The sequence below is a fragment of the Psammomys obesus genome, unplaced genomic scaffold, assembly GCF_907164565.1.
Source record: "Psammomys obesus unplaced genomic scaffold, mPsaObe1.curated_primary_1811, whole genome shotgun sequence".
Lineage (NCBI taxonomy): Eukaryota > Metazoa > Chordata > Mammalia > Rodentia > Muridae > Psammomys > Psammomys obesus.
Window position 1 is genome coordinate 12,402,151 of NW_026596064.1, and position 14,666 is coordinate 12,416,816.

At 42.9% G+C, this 14,666-nt stretch overlaps 1 protein-coding gene across 1 annotated transcript in view; it reads left to right on the plus strand.

The window, feature by feature from the left end:
* Positions 1-14,666, plus strand: part of Lmln (leishmanolysin like peptidase) — a 52,062-nt gene that overhangs the window by 26,425 nt on the left and 10,971 nt on the right. Inside the window, exons 11-14 of the mRNA XM_055625227.1 lie at positions 110-217; positions 2,641-2,717; positions 9,039-9,149; positions 13,634-13,766. Coding sequence (XP_055481202.1) covers positions 110-217; positions 2,641-2,717; positions 9,039-9,149; positions 13,634-13,766 — 429 coding nt within the window. The remainder of the gene's footprint in view (positions 1-109; positions 218-2,640; positions 2,718-9,038; positions 9,150-13,633; positions 13,767-14,666) is intronic.

Sequence of the window (14,666 nt, forward strand, 5' to 3'; positions counted from 1 at the left end):
AGGCCCGCTTGATCATAGCATGTGATCAGGCCCGCTTGATCATAGCATGTGATCAGGAGTGGCTGTCACCTCACTGTGCTCTTGTGGGTGTTTCTTTAATGACCCTCAGGAGGAAGCTCGGAAACACTTTAACTGCCCGGCCCTGGAGGGGATGGAGCTGGAGAACCAAGGCGGGATGGGCACGGAGCTCAACCACTGGGAGAAGCGCCTGCTTGAGGTCTGTCCAGTCTTGCTCAGTGTGTGTCTCCATGGAGGTTGTCCGTGCGTGCGGTAGAGGTTGGGTGAAACCTGCCTTAGTGCTATAGACCGCATACTTGGAGCTCCTAAGTTTTAAGAGATACATAGATTGTACATAATGAAACAGGTCTGTGTTAATGAACATTTAAATATTTTATTTTTAAAATTGAAATATTTTTAAATATTTTAAATAGTAAGTATATATTTTAACTATTTTTAAGACAATGTCTTATTACTCCAGGCTGGCCTTGAACTTCCTCTGCCTCTCCCTCTGAATGTTGGGATTGCATATGTGCACCACCATGCCAGGCTAAAAACTGTTGCATTTTTGCTTTGTAGTACTGGGAATTGGATTCAGTCATGTGCATGCTAGGCATTTGTTTTATTTCTGAGATATATCCTAAGTTTTCATAATAAAAAAAAAAAAAAGTTATGCTGGGCAGTGGTGGTGCCCGCCTTTAAGCCCAGCGCTAGGGAGGCAGAGGCGGTCAGATCTTTGAGTTCGAGGCTAGCCTGGTCTACAGAGCAAGTCCCAGGACACCCAGGGCTCCACAGAGAAGCCCTGTCTCGAACAACAACAACAACAAAAATTATCTTATGAGGTAGGCATGGCGGGTGCACACCTCTAGCCCCAGTACCCAGGAGGCGGAGGCAGGTGGATCTCTGAGTCTGAAGCTTCCCAGATCTGTGTAATGAGTTGCAGGCCACTCAGGGCTCCATAGTGAGAACCTGTCTCAAAAAAATAAAAATAAAAAAAGAAAGAAAAGAAGAAAAAAAAAAAGGATGTAATGACCAACTGCCATGTATGCCTCCCAGAGCGGAGGGTAGCAAATGTTCTTAGTTCAACTAAAAGTCACACTTGCAAGACCTCACCAGGTCATGTCAGACAGTTCCCGTAGAAGGACATACAGCATGCCAGCACAGCAGAATCAGGCATGTGTACGTGTGTTTCATACCCAGGAGGCTGTCAGCAGCGCCTCTGTCCCTCAGCTGCAGTACAGAAACAGGAAACCCCACCTCAGGCAGATGCAAGACTTGGTTTGGCTTAAGAGTGCTGTGACCCAAATAGGAGCTGTTACCGCCTTTGTGGTTCTACAGACTCCTTAAGGGACACACCCAATAGTCATTTTTCACAAGACTCCCAAACTGTGGCTTACAGTGGGTGTTCATGTTCATTTCAAGAAGTTCCAAGACCAGAAATGCAGCAGTAAGCCTTTTCCCCTTTCATACTGTTGCCAGGTAACATCCCATCTTTATTAGGTCTTAGGGGACTAGAGCCAGAAAGTCAATCCCAGGTCACAGTCAGTTATATGGAAAGACTCTGGAAGTAGAATTAAGACTCTGGAAGTGAATATTTCTTCTTAGAGCTCTGTTTAGACAATCTCAACAAACAGAGCTCATGACTGAAGGTCAGAAGCCTAGGAAGGATGGGTTTCTGTTTGTGCCCGCTGCTCTGATCTAGGTCACCAAAAATGACAGTGATGGACATTTGTAGAGAGATACCCATGGGAATCTCTGTCTTTGTATTCTCCTTAAGGGATTTTCGTAAGTGATCTCTTAGACTCGCTAGAGCAGCCAGAAGTGAAATCCTGGTGTACTCACTAGCAGAAGATCTGAGAACGCCAATTTTATTAGCTTCGTTGCTTCTCTTAAATCAGCCTTGTGTCCCTAAACCATGGTATTAAGGCATCAGGAAAGTACCATAAATCTTTAATCCCAACGCCCAGGAGGCTGAGGCAGACAGATTTTTGTGAGTTCAAGGACAGTAGAACAGCCAGGGCTACACAGAGAAACCCTGTCTCAAAAAACAAACAAAAATATCAGGAAGAACACTGTGGTGTAGAGACTCGGAGAGCAGCTAGAGCCGTCCAGCCAGGAGATTTGCTGCCTACAGGGCCAAAGAGCCCTTACCAGGACGATAGGAATCCCACGGTGTAAATTAAACTACTCGACAACAGGATGTTTGGCTGTAATCCTTTGATCCCCTGGTTCTGGCACACTTGTTTTGCACATTACTGTAGGTTTCTGTGATCACACAGTTGAGAGTTAGGAAAGCATCCTCTTTGCACATCCATGTAAACATTCCTCCTGACCCGAAGTGACTTGGGCACCTGGCTGGAGCACTCACTCACTTGACTTTGCTTAGGGAGCATGAGCCTTTCGCAGCAGTGGCCCCTCACTCCACCGATGCTCACGTGCATTTCACCGCTATTGCTAGCACTGCAGGGAAGTCATAAACAACGGAGCCTTAAGGCATAGAGTAGATCCTGCTTCCTCTAGCACGATATCTTAAAGCTTTTGTATTTGATCGTTCTCAAGTAAATCTTTTACCACATAAAACATCTTAAGTATGCATAGGGGTCATGGAGTCATCTTCTAATAAAATTTGTTGGTAATTTTCAGAATGAAGCAATGACTGGTTCTCACACCCAGAACCGAGTCCTCTCTCGAATCACTCTGGCATTAATGGAGGACACTGGGTAAGACGGCTGTGAGAAAATGATATGTTTATAAAATTAAATGAGTAGTAAAAATAGAGCTTAAGAAAATGCTGATCTTTTATTCGAAAGCAAAATGTACTAACTGATTCCTTTTGTGCAGTTTGTTCTTAACATAACAGAATGAATATAACAAAATCTAAGGTACCATGAAGCCATGCTAATATGGAAACTAACCTAGATAATTTTAAATTATTTAATTGAATGAGTGATCTGTAGATTCCTAGGATTTTTGTTATTGTTTTGTTTTATTTTGTGTTTTGAGAGAGAGTCCCACTGTGTAACCCTTACTGGCCAGCAACTTGGAGTGTAGACCAGCCCGGCCTCAAACTCACAAAGATCCAGCTACCTCTGTCTCTGCCTTCCCACTGCTAGGGTTAAAGCTGGGTGCTACCATTCCTAGCAAATCCCCAGTTGTGAAAGGAGTGGGTTTCTCTGGTAAATAGTGAAATATCCTATGTAAATAAAATACTTTACGTAATTTCTAATTAACAAAATCTGAGTAATTTTAGTAGAAGCATTATCACCTCTTCTAAAACAGTCTACAAGAAATTTGGAAATAGCATCAAAGTTGAAAACCAGTGATAAAAGTATTATTAAAACCATGAAAATAAACCGGCATGGTGATACCTGCCTGTAATCCCAGCACTCCAGAGGCTGACGCAGAATGACTGTGAGATCCAGCCTAGGCTATACGGTAAGACTTTGCCTCAGAAATTAAAACAAACCACGCACACAGTGAAAATAATTGATATGGCCTTAACTTTCAATGGGTCAGTGAAGTATGAAGACTTAGGGCTGGAGAGACAGACGCTCAGCAGTTAAGAGCACTGGCTGCTCTTCCGGAGGATTCACATTTAATTCCCAGCGTCCACACGGCAGTTCACAACTGTTTGCAACTTCAGTTCAAGAGGATCTGATACCGTCTTCTGGCCTCCTCAGGCCCTAGGCACACGTTATGCACAGACATACATTCAGACAAAGCACCCATACAATTTCAAAAAATTCAAGAAATTTTCAAAATAAAAATGAAGGCTAGATTTTTAAAAATTTTTAAAGTTGTCAAGTTTAAAGTTTAAAAAAAGTGCCAAGGCAACTTCTGAGAGAAAGGCTTATTTTGGCTTACGTGTTCAGAGGCTTCAAGTCCTTGATGGTGGAGCAAAGGAACAGCCTTGAGACACAAAGAGTACTGGGCATCACACCTCAAAGCCCGCCCCCAGTGACCTGCCTCCTCCAACAAGGCCACACCTCCTAACCCTTCCCAAATAGATTTACCAAATGGGGACCAATTATTCAACTGTATAAGCCCGTGGAGCCATTCTCATTCAAACCACCATAGAAGTATAAAGATTTTGAAATATAGAAGTCATTGCTGACTGTGAGAACTGTTTCAAAAAAAAAAAAAAAATGAGGGGAATGGGTAGTGGCTTAATGGTAGAACACTTGCCTAGCATACTCAAGGTTCTGTCCCCAGTATAGATGCCCCCGCTCAGTAACTATAGTGATAATAATAATGATGAGAATAAGAATTTCTCTTTTCTGTTTAATGAGAGCCAAAAATGTAGGTCAGAAAGGATTTGTTTGAGACAGCTTTTCCTAACAGTACAAGATAAATGAGTTCCAGAGAACCAAGAACAAACTAATGAGAGAAATAAATCAGCTCAGGTGGGGATCAGTTTCCTGCCTGTTAATTCAGGAAGGAAGAGCGAGAGTGAAAATGCAGGTCATTTTGTGGGTAGAGGCAGGATGTTGAAGAAATTCAGAGATGATGGTTTCCATGCCACTGTCATTCAGAAGTCCAACCCCAAGGGAGAGAGGAAGGCAGAAATAGTATGTAAGTAGATAAACAAGTAATGGGCATTGCTTATGACAACCTCCACAAATCTAGTTTTTTTGTTTTCTTTGTTTGTAGGATTTTTGGTGGTGATGGTTTGGGGGGCAGCGGACGGGGCTCACTATCCCAGGCTATATTGAACTCTGCCTCCTCCTGCCTCTGCCTTCCAAGTACTGGGATTACAGGTTTGTACCACAAGCAGCTACCATAATCTCCTTTACCCAGTGGGGTGATACCACAGAAAAGACAGCATGCTCACATCCTTCAAAGGTAGCTGATAGCACTGTGAAAAGTCCTTAGTAGCATGCAAAATTTGAAAGAAAAAGTTACATTCTAGAAAGTAATAGCGAATATTTTAGGTTCTTGTGGGATATTATTCTTTTAAGTATTTTTGATATGAAATATACTAACATACACAAAATGCATGGAGGAACAGTGACTCTCAGATGCCTGTATCCTAGAGTCAGAAATATGGGGTCTTTTGTACTTGTGACATTGTCTTTTTTATCTTGAAAGTTGAAGATATTATTCCTGTGTATTCCACTACAAGTTCCTGTAATATATAAACCTTGGAAAGGAACCATTAACAAAATTAATACTTTAAAAATATTTATACTGTCTTGTGTATTATCATATCCTCCTTTGTTTTCCTCCTTGGTCTGTTAACCTAAACCTTTTTCACATGTTCTACACAAGTATGTGGTTTCATTGGCGTAATGCCTCACACCACAGGAAGCGCTGGCAGAAACACTACGACCTTCAGTAGGAAAAGAACACTTTAACCATTGGTGCTGGGACCAGGCCAAAATGGAATAAGACCTAATTTAATAGCTGAAGCTATAAAGCACTCAAGATAAAGCAGATGTGGACCTTGATAATACTAGATTAGGAAATGATTCTTAGGTCTAACACCAGAAGCTCTAGCAACCAAAAAGAAAATTTGGACTTCATCAAGAAATTTAAAACTTGTGCCTCAAAGAATATTATCAAAAAAGTACAAAGATAATTCACTAAATGAGAAAAAAATTTACATTTATTGTATGACTATTCAGTATCCAGAATACATAGAGGAACAGTGAATGGCAGAATAGGAAAAAGGCCATAGACAAAAAGCCATAGTTTAAAAAGAGATGAAAAAAAAAAAAGTATTTAGGACAGAAATTTAATGCTTTAATTCCAGCATTCCGGAAGCAGAGGCTAGCCTAGTCTACAAATTGAGTCTAGGACAGCCAGGGCTATTCCACAAAGAAACCATATCTTGAAAAAACAAACAAACAAAAAAAAAAAGTGTTTCTTCAAAAAGATATACAGAGGCAAATGAGCATACGGGAGATGCACAACATCACGTCATTAGCAAACTTCTGACTGAAACTCTGAAGAGATGACTGCTTACGCAGCACTCAATACCAGCAAATCCCAGCAAGGACGTGGGGTATGAGGAATTCAGTCACTGCCAAGAGGCAGTAAATGATTCAGCCAGGTAGGAGGAGAGTTTGGGAATTGCTAATAAAGCCGGAGATGTTCTTACCATACAACCAGTTAAGATATTTACAAATGAGTTGAACTCCTTTTTTGTTGTTGTTTTGTTTTGTGTTTGTTTGTTTGAGACAGGGTTTCTCTGTACAACAGCCCTGGCTGTTCTGGAGTTTGCTCTGTAGATCAGGCTGGTTTTGAACCCACAGAGATCTGCCTGCCTCTGCCTCCCAGGTGCTGGGATTAAAGATGTGAACCACCACAACCTAGCTTGAGTTGAGATCTTATTCCTGAAAGAAAAGCCTACACAGAGATGCTTATACTGGCTGGATAAACAAGCTGTGGGAGATCAGAGCAGCTTATTTAAAGGATTTATTTAATGCTAAAAACAAATGAGCTACAAAGCCATGAAAAGACATGGCTATGAATTAATGAATGGAAGAAGCCAATCTGAAAAGGCTTCTGTACAACTATAGCTATATGAGGAAGGGTGAGAGAGACAATGTGATGAGGGGTGGTGGCCAGGGTTAACTCAGTAAAGAGCAATGAATATGCAGAAGACAGAAAGGACTGCTAAGTCATGCTGTGTGGCACTGTGGCGATAACATTCCTTCCCTCTCCCTTCGTTTCCCCTTTCTTGCGGTACTGGAGATCAAACTTAGGGATTTTATGTACACTTGCTAGGCAGAACATACTTACCTAAAAGAGCATACAATACCAAGAGTGACCCCTAATGTGAACTATGGATTTGGCGAAGCAATGGCATTCCCATGTAGATTCACTGGTGTGACCAATATATAACTTTGATGAGGGACACTGTGAGTGTGTAAAGATAGGGAGAGTCTAGGAACCCTTTGTACCCTCTTCTCAATTTTGCTTTAAACCCCCATACCAAAATCTGTTTAAAGAGAGAGAGAGATTCTGATATACACTATAACATGTATGAGCCTTGAAAATATTATGTTAAGTGGAAGGAAAAGACTAATCCCGTTTCTCGGAAATATGCAGCAAATTCGTAGAGACTGACAGAGGTTTGTGTTCATCAGGAATGGGAGACGAGGACAGAGAAGGGTGATGGAAGAATCCTGAAATTAGATTGTGATGGCATGACCGTGTGTGTATTCTAGAGGCATGTGTGCCCGTTAGGAAGATTAATTTCATGTTGTGTGGATTGGATCTCATTTTTTAAATCACATAGAGACATTGAAACCAAAACTCGACATTCCAGGCATTATCACTTACTAGCGTGTACCTTTGCCTGAGTTTCCTCGCCTGTAAAGGAGAGGTAACAGCGGTACCCATTCCACGGAGGTTTCTGAGGCTTGACTGAGCTACTCTATGGAAAGCCCTAGTATAGCCCCTTAGCATTTGTAATTTTCAACCAGGTGTTGGGATTTTATGTAAAACCTGAACCGAAGTCTAATGAGAAAAGATTTACTGTTCACAGCTCAGTCCTTCATTCTGTTGCTTTTGAAAGAAGGAAAGTCTCATCAAACCCACCAAGTGACCGCACAGCTCTGGAAAGCCCTGGGAACCCTGTCTTTAGTGCTTCCTAATAAAAGCCCAAGGTCCCCCCACCAGCTTTAGTTCCGCTGGTAATACCCACTTTTTACTTCTCTTTTGTGAAACTCGTTATTTAAGATATTTTCGTTTATCTGTCTTCCTCACTAGATTAGAATTTTTAATTTTTTTTTATTTGGTATCTTGTCTGTTTATTTGAGACAGGGTTTCACTGTGTAGTTCTGTCTGGCCTGAAACTCACGTTGTAGACCGGGCTAGCCTCAGATTCACAGAGCTCTGCCTGCCTCTGCCTCCCCAGGGATTAAAGGATGCACCACCATGCCCAGCTTGTCTTCATTTGTGTGTGTCTATGTTCCATTATGTGGGTACCCACAGAGACCAGAAGAAGGCCTGGGGTCCCCTGGAGCTGGAGTTACGACCATTGTGAGCTGCCTGACATGGCTGCTGGGAACTGAACTTGAGTCCCAGGACATAGTCTTAACAGCTTAAGACTCTTAAGAGCAGGACATAGTCTTAACAGCTAAACATCTCTCCAGGCCTAGAGCAGAAATTTTCTGTAAACAGAAAACTGTTTGTCTGTTCTGTTGTGGTTAGCATTTAGCAAACAGCGTCTAGCTTATGACAGGAAACACCATCAAGGGGGAATCAGGATATATGGGGGAATGCCTACCTGGGGTGGAGTAATATCTTAGCCACTCTCTACTTGGTAAGTTATATCAGTTTTTGAAAATTGCAATGGAACTATGTTTTCTAAATATGAAAGTATTTCCCCATAGGGCGGTATAGTTCTAGAACTTCTGCAAATTAAACTCACCCCTCGCTGCAGTGACCCTGTTAGAAATAATCTCAGTGTCGCACGAAGGAACACTCTTAAGTTCTGTCAATGCAATTCTTTTTGTTCAAAAACAATGCAACAGAACCAAATGGGGCTATCCGCACACGAGGGCCTTCACGGGTCCTTTCCCGGTTTAGGTGGGTACTGTCTCCTCTAGTTGCTGGGAGTTCAGCCATACAGACAGATGTGCTTTGCTAATCAATGTGAAGGGGAAGAGGAAGGATCAGGAAATAAGGGACTTTTTTTGGTTTTTGGTTGTTGTTGTTGTTGTTTTCTTTTTTGAGACAGAGTTTCTCTGTGTAGCCTTGGATGCCCTGGAATCACTGTGTAGGCCAGGGTGGCCTTGAACTCACAGTGATCCAGCTGCCACTGCCTCCCTGAGTGCTGGGATTACAAGCATGTGCCACTGCGCCCGGTGAAATATGAGTCTTTGCTGGCTAAACTGCCCTTGATTTAAAAGCCCTTTCTCACTATCCTGTGTAGCAGGCTCCCCCAGATCCCACTTGAGCAAGGCCCTTACACATGTGCAGCTCTGGCCATGGCCTCCTGGGTCCCTCCTGAGTCGCAGCTCTGCATGTTGCTGAGATCTGTAGTAGCTGCAGGATCGGTAAAAGGTGCTTTCTTTGCATTGTTTCCACAGCTGGTACAAAGCAAATTACAGCATGGCTGAGAAACTGGACTGGGGCCGAGGAATGGGCTGTGAATTTGTCAGGAAGAGCTGTAAGTTCTGGATCGATCAACAGAGGCAAAAGTAAGAATGTTTCCACCCAGTATCTTTGTGCAGTTAATTTCTGACTGTGTTATTTGTCGTAAGCATAAAATACCAGCTCCTGTGTGTAGAAAATGTTCTATAAGTTCTTCATAATAAATCATACCTACAGGATTGCTTTGAGTCACATACTAGAAGAATCCACAGTAAGGTGGCCAGAGCATCTGTGAGCATTCTTTAGCTTATAATTCATAAGCACATATATTTTTTAAGCTTTTTGCGTGTTCTCTCATTTTTCCTGTTTTCTTTAGAGAACGCACACATGAATATACAAGCAAATGTTGATTCAGTATCCAGAAACTGGACTAAGGATGTAGTTCAGTAGTAGAATGCCTGTCTAGCATGTGCCAAGCCCTGGGTTCGATCCCCAGCCCTGAAAATTAACTATTCTCTTGATTGGGGTTTTAAGAACTGGATGCTTATGCTAATCGCCTATCAAGCTCTTTTAGGTCTGAGTATCATCTTTAGCATGGGTACACACACACAGAAAGAGAGAGGAGACACAGAGATATTTCTGTAACTATAACCCTAATCTGAACAGTTATGTATATGAAGATATAAACACATATGAAAGCCGCGATTCCCTGTAGTTAATTTCTGATAGGGAGCATCTTGAAAAGCTGGCCTACAGCGTTCTCCCAGGGCATTGACATAGGCTCGGTCAGACTGAGAACAATCTGTCACAAGGACCACTCAGGTGCTGATTTAGACATGTCCACTTCCCCCCCAACCCAGTTCCTCCTTAAACTCTGGAAACCAGCAATCTATTGTCCATTTCTGTATTTTGAAGAATACAGAAAGATGTCATGGAAAGTTTAAGCATTAAATGAATGTTATATGTGCCCTGTGAATGGCATTTTCCACTCAATGTTTACATTCAACCATTTTATTGTGTGTATTATTAGTTTGTGTTTTTGTTTTTCTTTGCTTTTGAGACAAGGTCTTACTATGTCTGTAGGCTTTGCCAGCTTAGTACTAAGTGGACCAGGATGGACTTAAACTCACAGCAGTCTTCCTGCCCAGCCTCCCAAATGCTGAATTATAAGCATGAGGAACCATGCTAATCTGAGCTTTTTATGGCAGAGTAGTTTTCCATTATATGGATATGCCACAGTTTGTTTAAACAGTCATATTTTGAAGACATCTTGGTCATTTCCACTTTGGAACTATTGTGAGTAAAGTTGCTATAAACTAGATATGGCTCTCAGAGCATGTATATCATGTTACTTAACATGTTTTATTGATTAATTGATTCGCTGGTGGTTTTGCCTGCATGTATGTGTGAAGGTTTCAGAAGCCTTGGACCTGGAGTAGTAAGCTGCTATGTGAGTGCTAATCAAAGAGCCAGCCACTGAGTTCATGTCAGAGACAGCCCCTGTTCCTCTTACTAGGGAGCCCACTTGGATACTGAGCTGCCATGGGCTACATCTGTGCAGGGGTTCTAGGTTATTGCCATGCATGGTCCTTGGTTGGGGTATCAGTCTCAGAAAAGACCCCTGGGCCCAGATTTTTTGGTTCTGTTGCTCTCCTTGTGGAGCTCCTATCCTCTCCAGGTCTTACTGTCTCCCCCTTCTTTCATAAGATTCCCTGCACTCTGCCCGAAGATTGGCTATGAGTCTCAGCATTTGCTTTGAGATACTGCTGGGTAGAGTGTTTCAGATGCCCTCTGTGGTAGGCTCCTGTCCTGCTCCCTGTTTTCTCCTTCCAGTGTCCATTCTGTTTGTCTTTCTGAGTGAGGACTGATCATCTTACCCAGGGTCCTCCTTCTTGCTTAGCCTCTTTAGGTGTACCGATTTTAGTATGTTTGTCCTATATTATATTTCTAATATCCACTTCTAAGTGAGTATATACCCTGTGTGTCTTTCTGCTTCTGGGATACCTCACTCAGGATGGTCTTTTCTAGATCCCACCATTTGCCTGCAGATTTCATGATTTCCTTGTTTTTAATTGCTCAGTAGTATTCCATTGTGCTTTCATTTTCATTTCGTTTAACTTAGTCTTGTTTCTCTCAAAGACGTCAATCTACAAGTAGCTGGGATTTTCCCTGTATCTTTATTCCTTTCTAGTTTAATTATGTTATTACCTGGGAGTGGTCTTGGTATACTTTCCCATCATTGGGTAGCTTGTGTTTGGTCCAGGATATGGCTTTCTCAGTGAATGTTCCTTTGAACTTGAAAGGAGCATGCAGCCCGATGTTGTTGGTGAGAGTGCTTCTAAGCTGGGGTGTGTCCATGCTGAGCCTGCCCTCTGACCCTGCATGCTGACAGGTGAAATCTGCAGGTCAAGGTGAAGGTGCCTGTTCCTTACGGCAGCTCTAGCACGGTACCTCGTGTTTTGATGGTTTTGGTAGATGTGACGCAGGCTGGCTTCAAACTCATGATCTTCCTGCCATGGCCTCCCCTACTTATTCACCTGCAGCCCCGGAGCAAGCTGCATTCTTAAATGTAAAGTAGACTTTCCAGTGGCACGGTCTGGGCCTGAAGATTGCTCTAAGAGTTCTAACATTGTGAACTAAGCTTCCGTAATACGTACAGGCTACTCGTGTTGTCTGTTTCACGCTGAATAAATTGTGCCACTTTATGGTTTCTTGAGAGATTGGTCTATTTTATTATCTGAGTTATCATATCTATGTATATAAGGTTGACTTTACCTGTAATCCCAGTTACCTTTTAATTGTCTGTCAGGCTGCTGTGACGCGCTGTTTCAGTCCTAAGACTGGCAGTGGGTACCTTCTCTCTTTGTTTCTTTCCAGAGAGTTTTTATTTTATTAATCTTCCTTAACCATCAGTGTTTGGGAACTGCGGATATAGCTCAGTCAGTAGGGTGTTTTCCTAGCGTGCCTGAGGCACCGGGTTTCATCCCCACTACCACATAACCTTGGTGTGCTGAAGAAAACCGTAATCTACTCCAGAGGTGGAGGAAGGAGGAGCAGAAGTTCAAACTCATCTTCATCGAGGCCAGGCGGCATCCATTTTGAATCATCGCTGTCATGTGCTCTGTTCTCACACTGGCTGCTGCTCTTTTCTTCTGCATATTTCTTTCTGCTGTTCTGGCCATTTGCTCCTTTCTTCAGAGTCTGGAACTGTTTGGTTAGAGGCATTGCTTCTTTCCATGTCTTTAATAACTTTAGTCTCCTGAACTTCAGTATGCTGTAGCTTTCTTGCTTTCTTTTTTTTCTTTTCTTCTTCTTCTTTTTTTTTTTTTGACAATGTTTCTCTGTGTAACCCTGGATTTGCTTTGTAGAACAAGCTGGTCTCAAACTCCCAGAGATCCGGCTGCCTCGGCCTCTCCAAGTGCTGAGATTACAGACATTCACCACCAAGCCCAGCTCTCTGTAGCTTTCTTCTCGTCTAGTTAAAAGTATTTTTCCCAAAACAACCTGTTTGACCTGTGGCTTATTTACTAGTATGTCATTTTCAAGGGTTTGACAGTTTCCATGTCACATTTTTGCTCTTGAAGCCTAGCCTGATTTCAGCATGGTGGAGGAGACGCTCTATGACTTGAGTTGTTCTGAACTTACTGTGGCTCAGAACAGGCTTTGTTGTGCTGTGTGTACCCGAGCACTTGGAAGGAATTCATATCCTGCTGTTGTTTGGGGGAGTACTATGGCCAGGTTCACGATGTCTTGTGTGTTGACAGTGCTAACTCCTTTTATGGCCTTGCTCATTTCCTACTTCTTATTCTACTGACCGTTTTAAATATTTTAAATTACTTTTAAAATCTGTTTATATTATTTTGCATGTCTACACTGTGTGTAGGGAATGTGCATGCCGTGGCACTTGTGGTTGGTCAGAGGAGACTTCCCCCACTTTTCTGTGGGGTCTGGGGAAGAACTCAGCCCACAGGAAACACCCATGAGCTGCGTGGCTGCTCCGTCCTCAGCTGCAGAGCAACTCTGCCAGTGCCCTACCCCTGAGGCCCTAACTACACTCTTAGCCTGCACTCTGCTCTCTGCTTTTCCACGTCTTTTGCTTTTGTTGGTTCACTGTAACTCCAGTGCCAGGGCTCCAGCAGACTGCAGTTGAACTTCAAATGAAGAAGAGAGAAAAATGCAGCTGTTCCGTCTTCCATGAAGGAGAAATGAGACGTCATACTTTTAGATTTTAAAAATGTCCCCTCAGTAATTGAGCTCATTCAGACTGTGGACCTACAGAACTGGATTTTAGTGATAAGGGTGTAGAAAGGTTTAATGGAATTTTTTTTTAATAAGGTGTAATAATGCTCTTAGTATCTAGATGAATCTTCCACATCTATGTTCAGCATCCCTCTACTCTGGGGAAACTCTTGATAACTTGATTAGAAATTTACTATAAACTGTTAAACTGGAGATTATAGCCAAAAAGACAGTCTCTAACGGACCTGTAATACTTTCTTTTGAATGTGATGCTGAGATGTGCAGACCCTCCGTTCAGCAGGCCGTTGCCATGGAGCATAGCCTGACAGTAGCTTGCCTTTCTTGTGCGCAGGAGGCAGGTGCCGAGCCCGTACTGCGACACGCTCAGGAGTAACCCCCTACACCTGACATGCAGACAGGACCAGAGAGCCGTGGCTGTGTGCAACCTGCAGAGGTTCCCTAACCCCTTACCGCCGGAGTACCAGGTAACACCAGTTCCCAGCACAGCTTCAAGAACTGACTTTTTAAAAAGGACTCTCTGTTTTAATTTAAAAAGTAAATCAGCCGGGCGCAGTGGCACACGCCTGTGATCCCAGCACTCAGGGAAGCAGAGGCAGTCGGATATCTGTGAGTTCAAGGCCAGCCTGGTCTACAAAGTAAGTCCAGGACAGCCAGGGCTACACAGAGAAACCCTGTCTCAAAAAACAAAAACAAAAAACAAACAACAAATAAATCTCTTAAATTTTTTATGGTGTATGTTCCTGTGTGTTCTCTATGTTAGAAAAAGAAAGAAACGCCTCGCAGAACCCTCTTTTCTTCAAGGCTAATGTGCTGCTCATCAGTCACACAACACCTAGCTGTGCCTTGAGACAGCAGCCATGCGAACTCCAGGATCCTGGCCCATCTCCCCAGCAGTGGGATCACTGGGCTTCCCCTGCGCCATCTGCATGGATCCCGAGTATCGGACACTGGTTCTCATGTCTATCAGAAAGTGCTTTGGCCACTAAACTGCCTCCCCAGCTTCTGATCTGATCTTCTGCTTTCTAATTATTGCTAATGCCTCCTTCAAATTTCTCTCATTTATTCAGAAAGCAAAAGTCTTAAAAGAGAATAATTTAGTTACTCTGATCCAGCTACCTAGAAGATGGAGGAGGGCGCAGGGCTTAACACAGCTGCTCTTGAGAGGACCTGGGTCCCATTCCCAGCACCCACGTGGTGGCTTACTGCTCTCTGTAACTCCATACCAGAGCTCCAGCAGACTTCCTGGCCTCTGCGGGCATGGAGTGCCCACACTGTACACTTACATGCAAAATCCTTGAACCCAAAATTGATAGATAGATAGATAGATAGATAGATAGATAGATAGATAGATAGATAGATAGATA